Source organism: Microcebus murinus, chromosome 10 (genome assembly GCF_040939455.1).
Source record: "Microcebus murinus isolate Inina chromosome 10, M.murinus_Inina_mat1.0, whole genome shotgun sequence".
Taxonomy (NCBI): domain Eukaryota; kingdom Metazoa; phylum Chordata; class Mammalia; order Primates; family Cheirogaleidae; genus Microcebus; species Microcebus murinus.
In genome coordinates, this window is record NC_134113.1 from 73045742 (window position 1) to 73065755 (window position 20014).

At 41.3% G+C, this 20014-nt stretch overlaps 2 protein-coding genes across 4 annotated transcripts in view; one reads left to right on the forward strand and one right to left on the reverse strand.

The window, feature by feature from the left end:
• Positions 1–20014, reverse strand: part of FGD4 (FYVE, RhoGEF and PH domain containing 4) — a 224276-nt gene that overhangs the window by 118652 nt on the left and 85610 nt on the right. Inside the window, exon 1 of one of the 3 annotated variants that reach the window (XM_076007493.1) lies at positions 11524–13205. The exons of the other annotated variants lie outside the window; for them this stretch is intronic. The gene's annotated coding sequence lies outside the window, so the exon portion shown is untranslated. Of the gene's footprint in view, positions 1–11523; positions 13206–20014 lie in introns of those variants that run through there. 3 annotated transcript variants of the gene reach the window in all.
• On the forward strand, positions 1219–9489 carry LOC109730883 (GMP reductase 2-like). Its single transcript, XM_076006859.1, has 5 exons — positions 1219–2036; positions 2142–2184; positions 4301–4397; positions 7096–7186; positions 9293–9489. Exons 1-5 carry the CDS (start codon positions 1319–1321, stop codon positions 9487–9489), a joined length of 1146 nt encoding a protein of 381 aa, XP_075862974.1. The 5' UTR covers positions 1219–1318.

The window sequence follows — 20014 nt, forward strand, 5'->3', positions numbered from 1 at the left end:
ACTTCTATATCTAATCCCAATACTCTAGGTTACACTAACTTTCTTGTATTGCAAACAAATAATAGTCCTTCGTAGTTTTTGAGCTGTTATGTATGCTGTTCCCTTGATATGAAATGCCCTTCACCACCTGGCAGATCCCACCCGATCCTTGAAATCCAGTGTAGAGATGTCTCCAAGGTGACACCTTTCTGCTTCTCTGGTCCTGGGCACAAGTCTCTCCTTGCTGTGCAATCACAGCACTTTGCATGCACCTTTGTACAGTCCTATGACCTTGCATCATATACTGTAATTACCAACGTGACCCTATTGAGAGCCAGACTGTATCTGCACTGCTGTAGCACAGATTTGGATGTAGAGAAAACACTTAAACATTTATTTAGTGAATGTCCAGGTTGCCTGGACAAGGAAATGATTCCATCTAACTTTGAAGCCAAGAGATTCCATTTGATCTGTTCTCCACTAGAAATTTTATGCAAATATCATGCCCTTCCCCCTTTCTGCCAAGGTTCACAAATAATAATAAAATAGCCTTTCTGGAAAAGTATTATACCTGTGAACAACCAAGAGAAACAGCTCTGGCTGGTGAAGATGCAGGTATTGCACTGGTCAAAATAACTCAATTTTTTCCTACTGTTAAAATGTGTATGTTCCCTGGGAGGGTAAGAGCTGGACCTTGCATCGGCCTTTTTCAAAGCAATTGTGTATTTCAGGTAGTCAAACTATTGGATAAGCTGGCTGCTGGCTTACCTGGTCCTTCTGACAGAAGAAACTACTACCCTGACAATTTTCTGTAACAAGGTGTCAGTGACAAACCCTAATAGGGGATGGGGGTGCTAATCTGGAAAAAGGAGTCCCAAGAGTTGTAGCACTAAAAGACACCCAAAACCTGAGGTTAAGTGAGCCTGAGTCACCACGAGCAGTCCTCTTCTTGGAACACTCAAATTGGCCCAAACTTTCAGTTTAGGATTCACTGATCAGCATTAGTTTAGAAGTTATGAATCATCATAGAACAGACTCAATGTACACAAAGATCAGAAAATAGACAATTTAAAGAACAGCTATATTACACAGATCATTTTTACAATAGTAATTTTGCACCTATTCTATTTTTTAAAAGGAATAACAATCTGCTTTACTTAAAATGCTAAACTAAGTTTCAATCCCAACACCAGCTTAGAGTTGTGTCTTTTTCTAATGAACATAAAGAATATACTTTTGGGGGTTGCACGAGGCTAGTTGCTAAGCAAGGGGATCTTTTTGCTACCTGGGCAAAGGCAACAGGAACCCTCAGATTCATCCCTATCCCGCGGTCCCCACCATGCCTCATATCGACAACGATGTGAAACTGGACTTCAAAGATGTCCTGTTGGGGCCCAAACACAGCACCCTTAAGTCTCAAAGTGAGGTGGATCTCACAAGACCCTTTCCATTTCGGAACTCAAAGCAGATGTACACTGGGATCCCCATCACTGCCGCCAATATGGATAACGTGGGCAAATTTGAGATGGCCAAGGTTCTCTGTAAGTTCTCCCTCTTCACTGCTGTCCATAAGCACTATAGCCTCGATCAATGGCAAGAGTTTGCTAGCCAGAATCCTGACTGTCTTGAGCATCTCGCTGCCGGCTCAGGCACTGGCTCTTCTGACTCTGAACAGCTGGAACAGATCCTGGAAGCTATTCCCCAGGTAAACTATATATGCCTGGATGTGGCAAATGGCTACTCTGAACACTTTGTTGAATTTGTAAAGGATGTGTGGAAGCGCTTCCCTCAACACACCATCATGGCAGGGAATGTGGTAACAGGAGAGACGGTGGAAGAGCTCATCCTCTCTGGGGCTGACATTATCAGGGAGGGAATTGGGCCAGGCTCTGTGTGTACCACTCGGAAGAAAACTGGAGTGCGGTATCCACGGCTCAGTGCAGTGATGGGGTGTGCTGATGCTGCTCATGGCCTTAAAGGCCACATCATTTCAGTAAGGCAGAGTAGGGTCGGAGGCTGCCAAACAGCTAGGTTTTCTGCAGGGTGTGGAGGCTCTGGTAGGTATGGACCAGGACTCTTAGCTTTAAGGTGGGCCAGTGGGACATCACTGAGAGGGCTTGGAAAATCCATGCTGTCTTTTTGAAGTGCTCCTTACTTTGCAGGACGGATGCTGCAGCTGTCCCGGGGATGTGGCCAAGGCTTTCGGTAAGGAGTTAGGGCATGGAAGGAAGATCCTGTAAAATAGATGAGTCACCTCTGAGGGTCCTAAGTCAGGTTAGGAGAGGCTCAGGAAACCATTCAGATTCTTTGATAATATGAACTAGTGACCCTGAAGCCCATGGTATCATCCAAGGCAAGCCAGCAGGGGACATCCTGAGACCCTGATTTGGACTCTCCAAGTGTGGCCAGAGTCATCTGACTGTCCCCAGGATTGTTGCACAACGTAATTTCCTGAGCTCCACCCCAGACCTATAAAATCAGGCTCTCAGGCATGGGGCTGCAAATCTGCATTTTGCACAGCTTCCCAGGGTGATCCTTACTCACATTAAAGCTGGAGACCTTTGCTTTTGAAAAAAAGAAAAAAGAATATACTTTTAGTCTTACTTTACTTTTGGCAAAAAGATGACATCTCCCCTTACACATACATATACCAATAAGACTAAAGGCCCTTGGTTTCTTTGTAGTTCTGGGTAGTTTCAAAGAATCTTAACGTCTGAAAGTAAAACAAGAAGGTTGATTTTATACTACAGCTGTACATCTATTACTGCCATTAACATTACCACCCAAACAGAAAAATCATCGCTGATCACCTCAAAGTTTTCTTCTCAGAATATAATTAAGGGCTGGGCGTGGTGGCTGACGCCTATAATCCTAGCACTCTGGGAGGCCGAGGTGGGCAGATCACTCGAGGTCGGGAGTTCAAAACCAGCCTGAGCAAGAGCGAGACCCCATCTCTACTATAAATAGAAAGAAATTAATTGGCCAACTAATATATATAGAAAAAATTAGCTGGGCATGATGGCGCATGCCTGTAGTCCCAGCTACTTGGGAGGCTGAGGCAGAAGGATCACTTGAGCCCAAGAGTTTGAGGTTGCTGTGAGCTAGGCTGACGCCACGGCACTCACTCTAGCCTGGGCAGCAAAGTGAGACTTTGTCTCAAAAATAAATGAATGAAAGAAAAGAAAGGAAAAAAAGAAAGAAAGAGAGAGGGAGGGAGGGAGAGGGAGAGGGAGAGAGAAAATGAGAATATATAAAGCCCACAAACAAGCAGATTTACCACAGTGGCTCCCTTTGGTCTCTTTTTCAATCTAAGTTCTGTACCACTTCATACTCATCTCACTAGGGGACAACCAAGGAAATGGCCTCTGCTATTTGGCAAGCATTATGGTTACTATCTATAATGACTCTTCCTTAGCAACAACGATTACCTAGGCCTTTCACATAATCTAATACCTGCCTATCACCTCCTTCAAGAGCTGATTCAAATCCATTGCCTCCTCCTTAATCCCACAAACTCTGATGACTCCTACATAATTTCACAACCCTTTCACAAAAGGTACTTGGCTTGTATTACAGTAATTTCCTCTAACATTTAATTAAGCATTTTTTTAAAAATAAATCTTTCCAGAGTAAATTCTGTTTTACAGAACACTGCAGTTGAAAAAGACTTTAGAAGTCATTCAGTTCCATATACCTGATAGATGAATCTTCTCTACAATATATCTTACAGGTGTTTGTCTAATTTCTATTTGAATACTACCAGTGATAGAACAATGGGCCTTGAACCAAACATTCCACATTTAAAACAGACTAATTATTAGGAAATTCATCCTTAAGTACTCACTACATAACCCTTAGCATAGAATTCCTGTAAGGTTGTTGTTAATCATTTAAAATCTACAGAAAATTGTAAAGAACAAAAGTGATCCTAACATGTAGAAATAACCAGTGTTATCCCTCTGGTAAGTCCATCTAGAATTTTTTTATGTACTGTATAAAATGTAACTTAACACAGCATATACATGTATATACATTTAACATTTCATTGAGCATTTTCCGGAAACATGTTTTTAATAGCTGTATAACATAATCCCATGAATGCATCATAATTCATTTAGCTATTTCCCTGAACATGTTAGTAGTTTCCCATATCTCCCTATTCCCAATAAAACACCTGATGTGAAAAATCATTCTCTGGATCACTCAGTATCTTACTAGTGGTAGGTTTCTAAAATTGGAATTATGAGATCAATTACGGGAACATGAGCATTTTTAAAGCTATCGATACATGTGGCTGTGTGTTCTATTTGCTTGTTACCAGACAAGTAACCCACGTTCCCCGGCAACAGCTGATAACCAAGGGTAATCGCCGACCAAGTAGCCAGCCCATCACAGTCTCTCTCGCCAAAGCATCAACAGTTGGAACAGGTGTATTTCTGCTGGGGTCTGGGATTGGGAAGTGGTGTGATCTGAGATTAGCGGTGGCCGTGTTTTGTGCCATTCCTGGAGGGACACCTAACAGGCTAGTGTGAAGTACATGAGGCACACAGACTAGGAGTAGCCAGGATAAGCGATCACACGTCCAGAGGGACAGGGAATGTAACCATCCTGGTTCTAGCCTCTTGTGAGGCCTGGATGGACTTACTGCCCCTGGGTTCCATGAGATAACCTTCATGTTGTTTCTATACAAGAAAACATTTTCAAGTTACAGTGACGTTCATTCAATTCCTCAGAGCAACATATTCTCTAATTAAAATAAGACGTATCTACCAAATTGTTTTCCAAAAAGTTCTACCAGTTTGCATTGTCATCTGAAGGATACAAGGGTGTCAGCCTGGAATACAAGCATTCAGAAAATTTTTACTGATATAATAAACAAGAATATATTGTGTATTTCTTTGGTTGCTACTTATGTAAAGCTTTTTTTCATGTATTAGTCATTTGGGTTTCCTCCTGGTTGAACTCATGAGTTCTTTGTTCTTTGACAATTACTAACCACCTAGAGGGCTCCTTAAGGACAGTCTTTTTGTCTCTTTGGAATCTTACTTTTACACCCCCTCTGCTACTGTAATGGGAAATTATTACCATTTTGCCTAGGTTAATGCCAGAACAGGGCTTTTAATTCCAGTTCATCTTTTAATAGTTGGTGAACTTAGAAGTATGTATTGTATCTCCTAGCAACATTTTTATTTGTTCAGTGTTATCTCAAATATTTGTTAAAGATTAAATAGGATGATGAATATACTTTGCAGTGTCTGACATATAGAAAACATTAAAGTTGACATGTAGTGTAATTATAGTTGCATAAGTGCATTTAAATGTGCTCAAATTGAACCATATGTGCTTTGCAGATACAGAAAACAGCTGTGTGTGAGTGTGCATGCACAAACACAGGTGCAACATTTTAAGCTGTTCAGCAACTGGACCCAGTGCTCATATGTCCTATAGTGAGGGTAAGACAGAAATCATGAACCTGCTGCTCTTAAAATCCTTCCTGGTTCACTTGTGACACTCCAAATGTAAGCTCTCACCACACTGAGCTTAATTCTAGGCCTTTAATTCATTCCGCATGACCCCTAAATGCCAGCAAAGTAATAATTTTATCTCAGGCCCAACCAAAGCAGCAGCAATATCTTCTAACATTAGGGGGAAAAAAATCACACACAGTGTTAGACTTAATGAAAGAGGGATGATCTCCAAAGCTATGCCTTCCTAAGGGATTTTTTTCAAGAACTTTTTTGACTGTATGCCCAAGTTTCGCTTTAGGTGCTGGGATTTTAGATTATTTATTTATTATTCTTAAATTTAGAATTTAAATATCAAGAATAAGATATGACTTAACTGTATTGTGGTGGTGGTGGTGGTGGTGATAGAAGAAAAAGGAATGAATGAAATACAAATGAATGAAGTGTGAATGAAGATGATGATGGTGATGAATTCCAGCTGCCTTGGATATTACCCATCCAATGTTTCCATCATTTAAACTGCCAGTAATCTTTTCAGATTATACAACTGAAGATCTACTCCCCAAATGTTTAAAAGTTTTCAAAGGTTCCTCATTCTTTATGAAATACGGTAAAAACTTCTATACCAGCATCCCCATTCTCACAACCCACCTCACCTTAGCCCAAGTCTGCACCTAGCTATTAGCACCTCCTGGCCCTGGAGCCTCCCTGCTTGTCTGCTCAGACCAGAATTCCCAGCCACTTGACTTGCACAGCCAAAGACCCCCTCCTCTGCTCTGTCACCAGTCACACTGAATGCAATTAATTAACAGACTGTCAGCTGAGCACAGAGCATGTCCTAGTCTTGCTCCTCACCCAGAATCCAGATTGGGCAGAGTGGACACTCAAAAAGGGTTTGGTGAATAAATGAATCGGAGGGCGAACAGTCCTACCAGGCTTTCACTACCAACAGTAGCAAATATTTTAACATTTGGGAGATTATTACCGATGCCTCTCAGAGAACATCACAGCCATCACCACCATCTTTAGCACTAACTGAATTTTTGAACATAACTTCCTTTTATGCTCGTGACAACCCCATGAGTTCTAACAAATCAGGAAACTGAGGTTTAGAAAGGTTAAGTAACTGGTCTAGAGACATTCAGAGAGACAGTATTTGGGATGGGGCTAAACCCAGGTCTGTTTAACTTTAAAACTGCTGCTCTTAACCACTGTCCTGAAATGCCTTCCCATGCTCACCCATTAAACTCTGATTTTGAGAAAGTACACATATTCAGGATTAAGTCCTGAAAGAAAAGATAACACAAAGTATGGCTTTGTAGCATTAATTTAACCTGATTTAGATATGATTGTGATGGTTGGCTTTCCTCAATTTCCCCTCCATAAAGTGGGGAAGACAACGTACCTCCCTCCACCGCCCTCAATCACACGCATGGCTCTGAGTCACTAGTGTCTCAGCTTATATGAAACCTCCCCCATAAAAAGCATTTCCTAATTGGAAATCTAAAGTTTGCTGCCCTCAAATCTCTCCTGAACTTACTGTCTTGTCTTCACTTACTCAGCAATATTTGACATTACCTTGTTCACCTATCTCATTTGTCACCTACCTCTATTGTGTAAATTTCACTAAAAACCTTCCCATTGTGTTCAGTGTCATGTCCACCACACCTGCAACAGTAGCAGCATGGAGAAAATGTCCAATAAACATGTGATGAATGAATGGAAGGTTAACACCAATGACAGTAACATAGCCAAAGAGAAAATGTTCCAATATGGGGTAGGGCAGACCTGTGTGTTGGTGTGGGGAGCAGAGGAAAGGGAGAATGAGTAAGGAAGTGCAGGTTGTATACCTGCAATGTCCACAGAAGAGGTGCATTAACCCACAACAAGAGTGTTGTATGCTGTCCAGGTGACAGGTGTGCCTTAGACTGGACGACAGTCATCCTTCAGGCTGTCCCCCACCACCTGTTCTAGGCTCCACAACCACTGAGCAGCATTCTGATCATTTTACTTTGTATATAGATACAGTTATCAGGGAGAGGGCAGGCTAGTTAAAAAACACAAGTATCTAGTCAGCTTGGGAGTTATGTGGGTTTTTTTTTTTTTTTTTTTTTTACAAAGTTTGGCATTTATAACAATCTGTTTCTTATGACTTTGATTATTGAGGAAATCATCTTTCAAAGCTGTGTTCCCTCTAGGCATATGGAAAACTGCATCTGTGGGATTTCAGGGTGACACCCGGGGTTCTGCTCTTCATTAAGGCAACAATGTGGAAAGTCAGCTGACCTTGCCCCACGTCTTTGCATTCAACATGCGACACTCAACACTGGCTGTTTCTGCAACTCACAGGTTTTGTGGCCTTGCTTCATCTTTATGGGCCTCAGATTCTTCTTGAAAATGTGGGAGTTAAAAACTAGATGATCCTGCTCAGATTGAGACCTTTATGTGAAAATGAGCATCTTATGTATGTTATGTATAACAGGGATCTTTTAATATGCCCAATAGATTGAGCCTTGTCTGTCCTATAGGAACATGCTTGGTCTCATCCTTGCATTAATCTGAGTTCAGGACCAGGAAATTGGTAAAAGTTAAAAAAGAACACAGGATTTAGGCAGACCAGGAGGAAGGAAAGGAAGGAAGGAAGTGACAGGGGAAGTCAGTAATTCAACACATTTGTTACAAAAGAACAATTAGCCCACAGAGTGGCAGTTATTTGTAAAATTGAGAACTTTTCTAAGAATAGGGCATGTGAGACACCCTTGTATAATAACTCCATTAAGCTATTCCTGGGGTTACAGTGATGGCAACTGAAGGAGAAAAGGATAAGTGCCATCCACAAAGCTGTTCCAAGGATCTACCACGGTCTACATGGCTCCATTTGTTGTCAATTTATGAAAAGTTTGCCTTATTTTTATACAGAAGCACAGAAGCAGCGATAAAAACAGAAGAGGACAGCAACAGAAGAAACAGCTGCCGATACTCAAATTTACTGGCACACACACAGAGAAAAATCCCGCCAAATGCAACCAGCTTTGAGCCATAGCTTCTGTGAGTTTGCATCATTCACGTGAATGCTCTACAGGCTCCCCATCCTGCAGTTCTATATCTAACGCAGCAATTAACTCATTCTAAGCATTTCTTCTACCCATGGCAACTCGGAATTGCGGGACAAGGCAAAGGATGGTAATTTACAGTACACCTATTTTCAAAATTCATGAAAAACGCAAACAGATTCAACCCCAAGGACATGTGAACATAGCAGCATTAGCAATGGCAGCATCCTCAGGTTCTCCACATGACATCCCTAGAATTCCACCATCCCAGACACCTGGAGGGCCCAATGGACCCCAAGGGCCAAAAATAGTTAATTTCAAAATATAGATTATACACCTGCAGCACCTCAAAAGCAAAGAGACCAAAGGACTCAATTTAGGAGTTAGGCAAAATGTGCCAATAAAACGTGGGAAGAAAAATGTAAGGATTTACCCACTGTTTATAAGCTCTGTAGTGTACTTGTGTGAATATATAGGCCAGGCAGCATTCCAGCCTGATGTGTCAGAGCAAGCAGCAGCCAGCCTGGACTGTGCTGGCCTAGTGGTGGGTTGATTTGCCGTCTACTCAGACTGTTAAGGATTTGAATCACCGTAAGCACTTTATTCAGAGTTTCATAGTTGCCATCCATGCAATACTTTTACATGAAATAACTCTGAATAAAGTTAAGTCTTATCTAGTAAAACCTTAAGCCGTACGGAAGGACTGAAAAAGCGTCAAGCCACCAAAGAGCTGGGAAAGTTGAAAGAACACTCCTAAGTCATAGAAATCTAGCACTTCTCTTCACCCCCACACAGGCAAGGACGGTGAGAATCAGAGAGGAATGCTTCGCAGTGGACTTGAGAATTCAGTAGTTCCAAATTCCAAACGACAAGAAGCTGTGCGCATGGTGGTGGGTCTCCCCACTGACGATGTGGGAGTGGAAGCCAACGACTCCCTTCAGGTGCAGCCCATGGGCATGACCATGCGCTCCTGGCCCTCGGATACCTGGTGAGGGCTGCAGGTGCTCCAGCGGCTGGCTCTGCTATCACTGCTCCCCACCAATTTCTGTACAGGGCCACCCTCAAGAACCACTAAGTTTGTCAGTGGTTGATGGAACAAAGCTTTCTGAACACATTCTGAAAAACCTTGTGGTTTTATTACTTACTACTCTGGAAACTTGGTCAAGGAACGTATTAATAAATATGCTTACAAGTGACTAAGTGCCTGCCAGCACCCATACAGTGCTGGGATATACTCTAACAAATACCCACTTAAAAATACAATCTTAATATAGTCTAACAAGCATCCGCTTAAAAAAACACAATCTTGTAACTTTGAACTTGTTAACAAAAATAGTAAGCAAATTCACGAACCCTAGAGAACTTGAGAAGTGCGCAGATTGATCTAGCCCACCTCAATTGCCTAAGTAACCACATCCTAGGCACAAGGATGCCACACACTTCACACCCATTCACTCGCAGGCTTTTTCAGATTTCTCAGATGAACACGGTAATCAAAGCAACATGAACACCCAAAATATATACGATGCTTTTAATTTCTCTCACTTCTTCCCAAACCTTATATTGCTTGTGATTGATGGATGTTTACAGGTGAAAATATTATCCCAATAATGCCATATTAGTTTGCAAATTTTTACAGATGATGCCTAAGGACATTTTCAGAGAGACACATGCCTACTCTTATTTTTAAAAAGATGCTTCTTAGAGCTAGTATATACTTAATCTAATTTTGCATATTTTATAAAACTTAAAGTAATAATAATAATATATAAAGACCAGTAAGCACAAAAGAGGGTGACAATTTTAAAGTCAACTGAAATTAATACAAAGAACCTACAACTAACAGTCAGGCCTAAAAAACCTGTTCTTGAAGTGAGAACACGAGTCCTTGACCAATACGAGGTCATCTAATTTTATACTATCATTAAAAAAAGAAAATGAGACAAGGAGGGGCTATTAGCAATAACCTTTTCTAGCTCTCTGGGCAGCCGCTGACCCACTGACACGGATGTCCGAGACGACAGAGAACAGCACAATTAGCACTAAAACTGCATGAGCAAAACCTTTCTTTGCAACCCTTCCTATATCCAATAAAAATGGCAGACCCAGTTAGACTCACAGAGTCCTGGCACTAGGGCTTAAATGACAGAAAAACTTACACAAAAGAAGTGTCCAGAGTATAGACAGCACTCTTTTTGTTTTTTCACTTTTATGTTTTAGGGCACAGTTTTGGGGAAGGGGGTACAATGCTGCTTTACAAAGGATATAGAAGTCCCTTGTTTGAGCTACCAACCTCTTAGCCACACAGAAAAATGTCAGTCACCCGTTTGTTAGAACCCAAATCTCCTTCTACTGCTCACAATATGCAACCCACATTTTAAGGGGCTGTTGAAAAAGCAAAACAAAGGAAGCCCTTGAAACAGAAGCTGAGCTTCCTAGTTTTGCCCCTGCCTTTTACCACTGTGCCTGCACGCCTGCCGTCAAAGCACTGCCACATTGTTTCCACATGCACAGGCCCTTGAAACTTGTGCCGAAGCATTGCAAAATAAACCTGCATACACAATTGCATTTCGAAACATGAACTAGTAATGGCAGGTCCAGTCACGAGGGCTGGAATAACCACTAATTAAATCATAACCTACAAACGTCCCTGACCCGAGACATTTCTCAAATAATGAGAACAGGCATCGAACACGTTGTGGCTATGGGCGTATTTCAGAAAGAATCCCAGTGTCATTCATCCTGAGAAACCATTAAAAATGACTGTCTTCCTGCCACTTTCAGGGATCATAAAACAATTTCATAGGCAGAGAAAATTGTAAAAGATTAAATAATTTTTTCATCTTCCACCATCAACATGTAATTGTACAGGCATTATTGAGAGGCATAAAATCAATACAAGAGAACTGTGAGATGCAGGAGGTTTCTTCCAGGAAAGCTTAGAGCTCTCTTTCCCTAGACCACATGGAGATAATACCCCACACAAACGTACTACAGACTGGATACACGTTACCGGAGTTACTTACCTTATAAAAGCTGGATTTCTTCCTCTTGGCTAGAAGTCACAAACGGCTGAAGCAAAACTCCCTTCATTTGTTCCTCCAGCGAGCCAATTCCAGCCTCCCATTAACCCAGTCCATTGCAGATAATCTCACCCGGCACAGGCTCCCCTCTTTCCCCAGTTCCCAGCCCAGCAAGGATAATCACATTCCGGCGGGGAGTGAACAGATGGTGGATTCCATGGTAACCAGCCCTCCTAAGGCGATTGGTAGAAGTGTGTGACTACTGCTTATTGGGTAACAATCGCGGTCTTTGTGCTCCAGCTTTGCAAATCCTAAAGGAAGGAACATATATAGCCACTCACATGCGCAGGGCTTGCCTAGCAGGTGTTTGGCTATTTCAACAAGGCAACGCAGCCCAACTAAAAGCTTTCCGGCCAATTTATCCTGGGTGGTACAGAGTCCCAGACATTTCAGATCTCGTACTCTGCTCATTCAGGCAGAAAGGTCACTGGAGGCTTAACTTGACAAACAGAAAATAAAACTTGAAAGTTAACTTAAAAACTCAAAGCATGGTAGAAAACTAGGCTTTTGGAATCTACATTAGAACTGAAAAATGCTTTGATATGTGTAAGGATATTTTAAAACAAATATAATATTCCACTTACAAAAATATCTTACTTTGAAAATAAAATCAAGTTTTCAAAATCAATCGTTTTATAGATTAATAATTTCTGGGAAAAAACTTAAATTCATTTTTTTGCTGTGTTTATTGAATTGGGTGGGGGACAGGATGGGGTACTGAATATAAAATTTTCATCCAGAGTCTTACGCCAATTATAGACTTGAAATCTCTTGATTTTATACTGTCTACTGGGTTTAATTTGTTTCAACATCCATGAAGGTTAAATGCTAATTCAGCAGGCAAATAGCTCCTCCACCCTCTGGTGCTCATGCAGGAATCAGAGACAAGTCTTTGGAAGATCAAAATGGCTGAAAACCAAATATACTACATGAAAACCAACTATTAGAGGTAATCCACAAATCTAAAACCTATAAACTATAGGCACTCAAAATGTACACCAAAAATAAAACTTTTATAAGGCAAGGAAAATAAAATAATAAGATAAGCTCTAAAAGAAGGCAAAACAAAAACTGCATACTGTGACTAGACTTTTAGGTATTAATTGCCTCCTCACTCTATGGTCACCCCCTATCTTAAATTTCAGCGTTCTTTTCTTGCCGTGAAGCAGAAATGGGACATATATACTGGAAGGAAAAAAATTAAAATCCTTATAAATGATATGATTCTATGCCTACCACAAAAAAGGGGGGGGGGAATCAAAGAAATCACATAGGATATTATTTATAATCCCCGAAATTTAGTGAAATAACCAAATATTTCAATATAATTTCTTTATATAGAGCAAAAACTATCAGAATATCAACAAGACTGGATTTACTAATAACAGTGGCAACAAAAAGTATAGAACACCTGAGAAGAATAATATCAAGAATACGTGTCAGGCTGGGCGTGGTGGCTCACGCCTGTAATCCTAGCACTCTGGGAAGCCGCGGTGGGCAGATTGCTTGAGGTCAGGAGTTCGAAACCAGTCTGAGCAAGAGCGAGACCGCATCTCTACTATAAATAGAAAGAAATTAATTGGCCAACTAATATATATACAAAAAAATTAGCCGGGCATGGTGGCACATGCCTGTAGTCCCAGCTACCTCGGGAGGCTGAGGCAGCAAGATTGCTTGAGCCCAGGAGTTTGAGGTTGCTGTGAGCTAGGCTGATGCCACAGCACTCACTCTAGCCTGGGCAACAAAACGAGACTCTGTCTCAAGGAAAAAGAAAGACCAGCCTGAGCAAGAGCGAGATCCTGTCTCTACAAAAAAAAAAAAAGAATACGTGTCAACTATTTAGGGAAAAAAGAATGAAACCTTACTAGGAGAAACAAAGAAAAACTGAACAGAGACACATGATGTGTTGAAGGATGAAAACTTGCATTTTGAGGATTGTCAAGCCTTCTGAATTTACCAAACAGCTATCTAGTAAAAGTTCTAACATACTTTAAAAATAAATTTAGGCCAGGTGCAGTGGCTCACGCCTGTAAACCTAGCACTCTAGGAGGCTGAAGTGGGAGGATGGCTCAAAATCAGGAGTTCAAGACCAGCCTGAGCAAGAGCGAGACCCCATCTCTACTAAAAATAGAAGGAAATTAATTGGCCAACTCAAAATATATAGAAAAAATTAGCTGAGCATGGTGGCGCATGCCTGTAGTCCCAACTACTTGGGAGGCTGAGGAAGAAGGATCACTTGATCCCAGGAGCTTGAGGTTGCTGTGAGCTAGGCTGATGCTATGGCACCCTAGCCCAGGCAACAGAGTAAGACTCTTGTCTCACAAAATAAATAAATAAATATATTTAACAAAGTGATTCTAATGTTTGTTTGGAAAAAATACATGATAAAACAAAAAAAATTATATGAGAGGAATAGTAGTAATAACAGGTGAAATAACTGTACCTAGTTTTAAAAACATGTTATAAAATTGACAAATACACTAACACCTCCTGAATGCATGACAAACCTCTTCCTGATGAATTCTAGGCTCCTATGTCTGACCACCTATCAAATATCCTCTTCCTACATGTTGGTTTTTTTGTCTTTTTTTTTTTTTTTTCGAGATAGAGTCTCATTCTGTTACCCAGGCCAGAGTGCCAATGGCGTCAGCCTGGCTCACAGCAACCTCAAACTCCTGGGCTCAAGGTATCCTCCTGCCTCAACCTACCAGAGTGCTAGGATCACAGTCGTGAGCCACCGCACCTGGCCCCTCTTCCTACATGTTCAATAAGCACCTGAAATATAATGTTCCAAAACCCAGCTCTTTATTTTCTCTTCAAACCTGGTCCTCCAAGTATCCTTCATTGTTTTTGCATCCTTCCCATCACTCAGGCTAAACACCCAGGAGCCCATCCTGGACTCCTGACACTTTACATCCAATCTGTCATGGACTATTTCTTAAAATCTGGCCACTTCTCATGCCTTCACCACTCCCACTTGGTCTAGGCCACATCTCTCTCAACTGGATACCTTAACTTCCCAATTAGAATCCCTGCCTCCACCCTGCAACCTACAGGCTATAAAACCAAGCAGATAATGCCAATTCTCCTTTTTAAACTGGCTTTCCCATTGCACCGAGAATAAAAGTCCCCCAAATGTATGATGGTGTAAAGAGCCCTTAATAACCTGCCCTTACCCACATAACTCACATAACTCATCTCCTACAACCCTTTCTTGACTTCTCTGAGCTCTCCAGACTATGACATTTTGTCCTCTTCCCTGTGCTTTCTCAATAACTTGGACAGTAACAATGTTTTATAGGCCAAAGCTGTCTGTACACATCTCCTCTTCAGACTATGAACCCCTCGAGGCCAGGAACGGTGCTACTCTGAACTCTGTTCTCAATGCTAAGCCAAGGTCCCTGTATATAGTGAGAACTTTAAAAATCTGAATTAAAAAAACAATCTGCTGAATTAATTAAAGTATGTGCTACCTAATTTTTTACTCCAGTCCAAATTTATAGGTACCTAAGAACCCAGAATTAGATGAATGGTTATGCAAATAATAACATATACAATTTAATAAACTACTATGCAGTTATTAAAATATGGTCACCAAGGCCAGGCACGGTGTAATCACGCCTGTAATCCTACATTCCAGGAGGCTGAGGTGGGCAGATCATTTGAGCTCAGGAATTCAAGACCAGCCTGAACAAGAGCAAGACCCATCTCTACCAAAAATAGAAAAAATTAGCTGGGCATGGTGGCATATGCCTGTAGTCCCAGCTACTCAGGAGGCTGAGGCAGGAGGATCGCTTGAGCCCAGGAGTTTGAGGTTTGCTGTGAGCTAGGCTGGCGCCATGGCACTCTAGCCTGGGCAACAGAGTGAGACTCTGTCCCAAAAAAACAAAAAAAAAATATGGTCACCAAGATTGTGTGGCAAAGGGGGAAAGTTTATGGTCTACCAGTAATAGGTACTGTTCGCTGAGTCCCTAGTATGTGCTAGACACTATAATAAGCACATTACAAATATTTCATTTAAACCTCACAGAGACCAAGAAGTAGGTATTATCCTCATTGTATAAGTGTGTAAAACAAGGCTCAGAATTTAAGCTTTTTGCCCTAGATTCTCAACACTGAAACTAGAACCTCATTTGTCTGAAACCAAAGCTTAGGTCTAAGTCACTATGCTACATCACCTTCTAGAAGCGGGGAGGGGAAACTATGAACAAATACAACACATTTGCAATGAGATAAAAGAGAACAGATTCTTTGGAACAAAAGCCTGGGCTTACCTGGGCTTCAGAGTAGCTATGATGAAGAAATATTGGTGCTATATTCTTTTTCTGTTTTCTAAAATGTTTAATGTCAAATTATAATTTTCTAGAAATAATATTTATTCCTTCTGCACATATTTTTCAATGTTCACTCCACTATGTTCTTGGGTGGATCTACTAACTAGCAAGACAATAAAAAAACTAAAAAAGAACTTGGCTCACAGTTTCTAAAAAAAATTGATTCCATGGGAATTACTTGGGGGGGGGGGAAGAGCATATCTAAGAAAGGCAAGTAAGAAGTAGTAGTGTCCTCTCCAGCTCCTAGTTCTGCTCTGGGTGTTCTGACATTGCCTTCCCGATAGAACCTCCTTAAACCACACTGCCCAGAATCTAATCATAGGGCCCGAAATGTAGGCGGTAGGGCATGTGACAAAGAGCCAACAATCCCCATAAAGGTTCTCAAGATAAAAAGGTGCTGGGATCAGAGGAGCTTGATAACTTATTTTCTTCAAATATTAGGCAGGCAGCAACCTTGCCTAGGATATCTGCTGTCCCAGCCACCATGCCAACAAAGCAGTGATCGAATAATCTTGGGAGTGCCGCTCCACCTCCCTTTACTCCTGAAGATGTCCAGTTTCATTCACCCACACTCCTCAGTTCTCTTTACCTTGCTAACAGGTTTCACCCAAACTTTTCAAATCACAGAGCATCTCAGTAACTTACACAGTGCCCCAGGCCAAGAGAAATTCCTGAAAATTCTATCTATTCAGTAGTTAGGTACAAACCACCTAAATAATTACCTTTGACCTGGGACCTTAGCACCATTTGGAAATATAATACATAATAATTGCAAGAAAAATCAATATTTTTATTCCATCCTTAAGTCACTGCCACTACTTAGTAATGGGATGTGGGTGCCTGTGCAAACTCTCATTCCACGGGATAGGGGACATCACCAACCTCATTCCACACCGATTTTCACCAACTTGTTATCGCAGTACCCACCAAACCCCCAACTTTGCAAAATTATATCATCATTGAAAGAAATATAGTACAATCCAATATTAAAACTGGGAATTACCTAGAGATAATAGTTTGCACAGTGTTAGATAGATGTCGCTGTGTTTCCTTTGAAATTTTAAAATTTCAGACAGTACTTTGGTGATTAGCAGTGATGGCCCAGAGTACCTAGGCACATATTTAGGGAGTAATGTTTTTAAGCCCTTAGCCTTTGCAAAGTCAAATGGTGACTCCTTAATTATAATAAAAATTCAGAAACCTGGATTTAGTCTCGGCTTAGCCACCTGTATGACACAGGCAAGCCATTTGCCCTCTCTGGTCCTTTGTTCTTCAGTCACAAAACGAGGGGGCTGGGTTAAGAACATCTCCAGCGTTCTCTTCGGCTCTAAAATCATACGTGTTAGAGGAAAGAGAGGCCTTTCTCATTCTTACTGAGTTGAGAAGAAAATAAAACAAGGGCTGGAATAGCAAAGACAAGAATATTTTTATTTTCCAGGAGAAAGTGACATATAACTGGGTACAACCCTAATGTGTGGTGTGACCAAAAGACTTTAAGGTGGGTTTGCTCATGTACCAGGTGGAATGGCAATCGACCCTGCACAAAGATGCCTGGCGTAGGGTACACTTTGAGTAACAACGCTGCTAGCTCTGCTTCTGTTTCTACTGGTCTTTCCATGGTCTCTTTCCATTCTTGCTAAAACTCCTTCCCTTTTTATTGAGACAAGAGTCTCACTTTGTTGCCCAGGCTAAAATGAGTGCCATGGCATCAGCCTAGCTCACAGCAACCTCAAAATCCTGGGCTCAAGCGATGCTCCTGCCTCAGCCTCTCAAGTAGCTGGGACTACAGGCATGCGCCACCATGCCCAGCTAATTTTTTCTATATGTTTTTAGTTGGCGAATTAATTTCTTTCTATTTATAGTAGAGACAGGGACTCGCTCTTGCTCAGGCTGGTCTCGAACCTCTGAGCTCAAATGATCCACCCGCCTCAGCCTCCCAGAGTGCTAGCATTACAGGTGTGAGCCACCGGGTCCGGCCTGAAACTCCTTCTTGACAAATGTTTTATATGATGAAGTGACTAACTATTGTTAGGTTGTAGTCTGTGACTATGAAAAAGGCTCACATCACCTACCATAATTGTGGATCGAACATAAGAGAGCTAACTAGTCACACACACTAAAAACACAAAATGCAATGTCTATAAAGATCAGACATTTCCTTAGCTGTTTTCAGTGTGTTACTCAGAATTTTGTATTTTTGGTTAATAGCTTATGAAATTTTTTCATTTTCATTTGATGATTTTTTCTTTTGTGATTAGTTTTATAAAGATGATTTAGAGCAGACATTCGCAGAGTGTGGAGTATCTTATAAGCAAAAGTAAACACTGAAATAAATGGAACTTCTCCACTTAGTTTGCAAGGGGTTAAGATGAAGAGTCTAGACTGACTTCATGGAAGTATTTATTTATTCATTCATTCATTGATTCATTTATTTATTTATTTTGAGACAGAGTCTCACTTTGTTGCCCAGGCTAGAGTGAGTGCCATGGCGTCAGCCGAGCTCACAGCAACCTCAAACTCCTGGGCTCAAGCAATCCTCCTGCCTCAGCCTCCCGAGTAGCTGGGACTACAGGCATGCACCACCATGCCCGGCCAATTTTTTCTATATATATTAGTTGGCCAACTAATTTCTTTCTATTTATAGTAGAGATGGGGTCTCGCTCAGGCTGGTTTTGAACTCCTGACCTCGAGTAATCTGCCTACCTCGGCCTCCCAGAGTGCTAGGATTACAGGTGTGAGCCACCTCACCCAGCCTGATGGAAGCATTTAAAACAAAAAATCTCCCATCATTCCTCTGATGGGGTTAGCATTTTGGAAATACTTGCTATTCCAGGACCTGCCCAGGTACAATGCAAAAACCAAGCACTGGGGAGGATAAACCTACACCAGGCGTCTTATCTAACCCAGTGTACCAATGCCCCAGGGATATTTTTAATTAAAATTGGCATGATAATGTGTCTTAGTCAAATAATGGGACTCAATTCTTCATAGCGTTAGATTATATGTTACTGTCTTCATTAGATTAATATTCCCTCTCCTTTCAAACACTTAACATTAATTCTAAAGCAGAAGTGGGAGGAAATTATACAAGCATCTGGGTCCTAGTCTGTTGCCTTCCACGCTCTTCATTCTTACCGTTATTTTTTCAAGAAGGAATTCACTCAAAGAGTACAGACATCTTAATTTTGTCTAAAAGAAAGTGTGGAATATATCAAAGTGAAGACTACCAAGAGGACACGTGTATAACATAAGTTCATGTATTAGTTACATTAATAAATATATCCACAATATTTACAAGAAGGTATTACAAATAGAAAAAGGGCTAAGAATAAAGAATGTTCTTGTTGGGCTTCTACAATATGTAAAGCTCCATTCTAAACTCGATAGACAGGCCGGGCGTGGTGGCTCACACCTGTAATCCTAGTGCTCTGGGAGGCCGAGGCAGGCGGATTGCTCGAGGTCAGGAGTTCGAAACCAGCCTGAGCAAGAGGGAGACCTCATCTCTACTATAAATAGAAAGAAATTAATTGGCCAACTAGTATATGTAGAAAAAAGTAGCCGGGCATGGTGGCGCATGCCTGTAGTCCCAGCTATTTGGGAGGCTGAGGCAGTAGTATTGCTTGAGCCCAGGAGTTTGAGGTTGCTGTGAGCTAAGTTGATGCCATGGCACTCACTCTAGCCTGGGCAACAAAGTGAGACTGCCTCAAAAAAAAAAAAAAAAAAAAAAAAATTCCAGTTTTGTACTCATAAAAGCTGATGCTGAACAGTTAATCCCTACAGCTCAAAACATATCCTAAAGGACTGACGCATGCAAACTGCTATAGCTTTAGATCAAATTTACACAAAAACTGCTCAGCTGAAGTTCTACAGGGTTTCATTTGTGAAGAGGGAAAGCAAATTCAGCAACAATTTAATGATCAGCTGACCCCTTACTGTTGATACCCAGGGATTAATTTATGGTTTCTCACCTGATGTTATAAAAGCAATTCTCTCTATCCTACCTTTACCTTTCGACCCCAACTCCAAACCCCAGAAAGAGGAAAGTATGGAGAAGAGAGGGTAGCTGAGCTTTGTGGGCAAAGGTCCCTTGAGACTAGGAC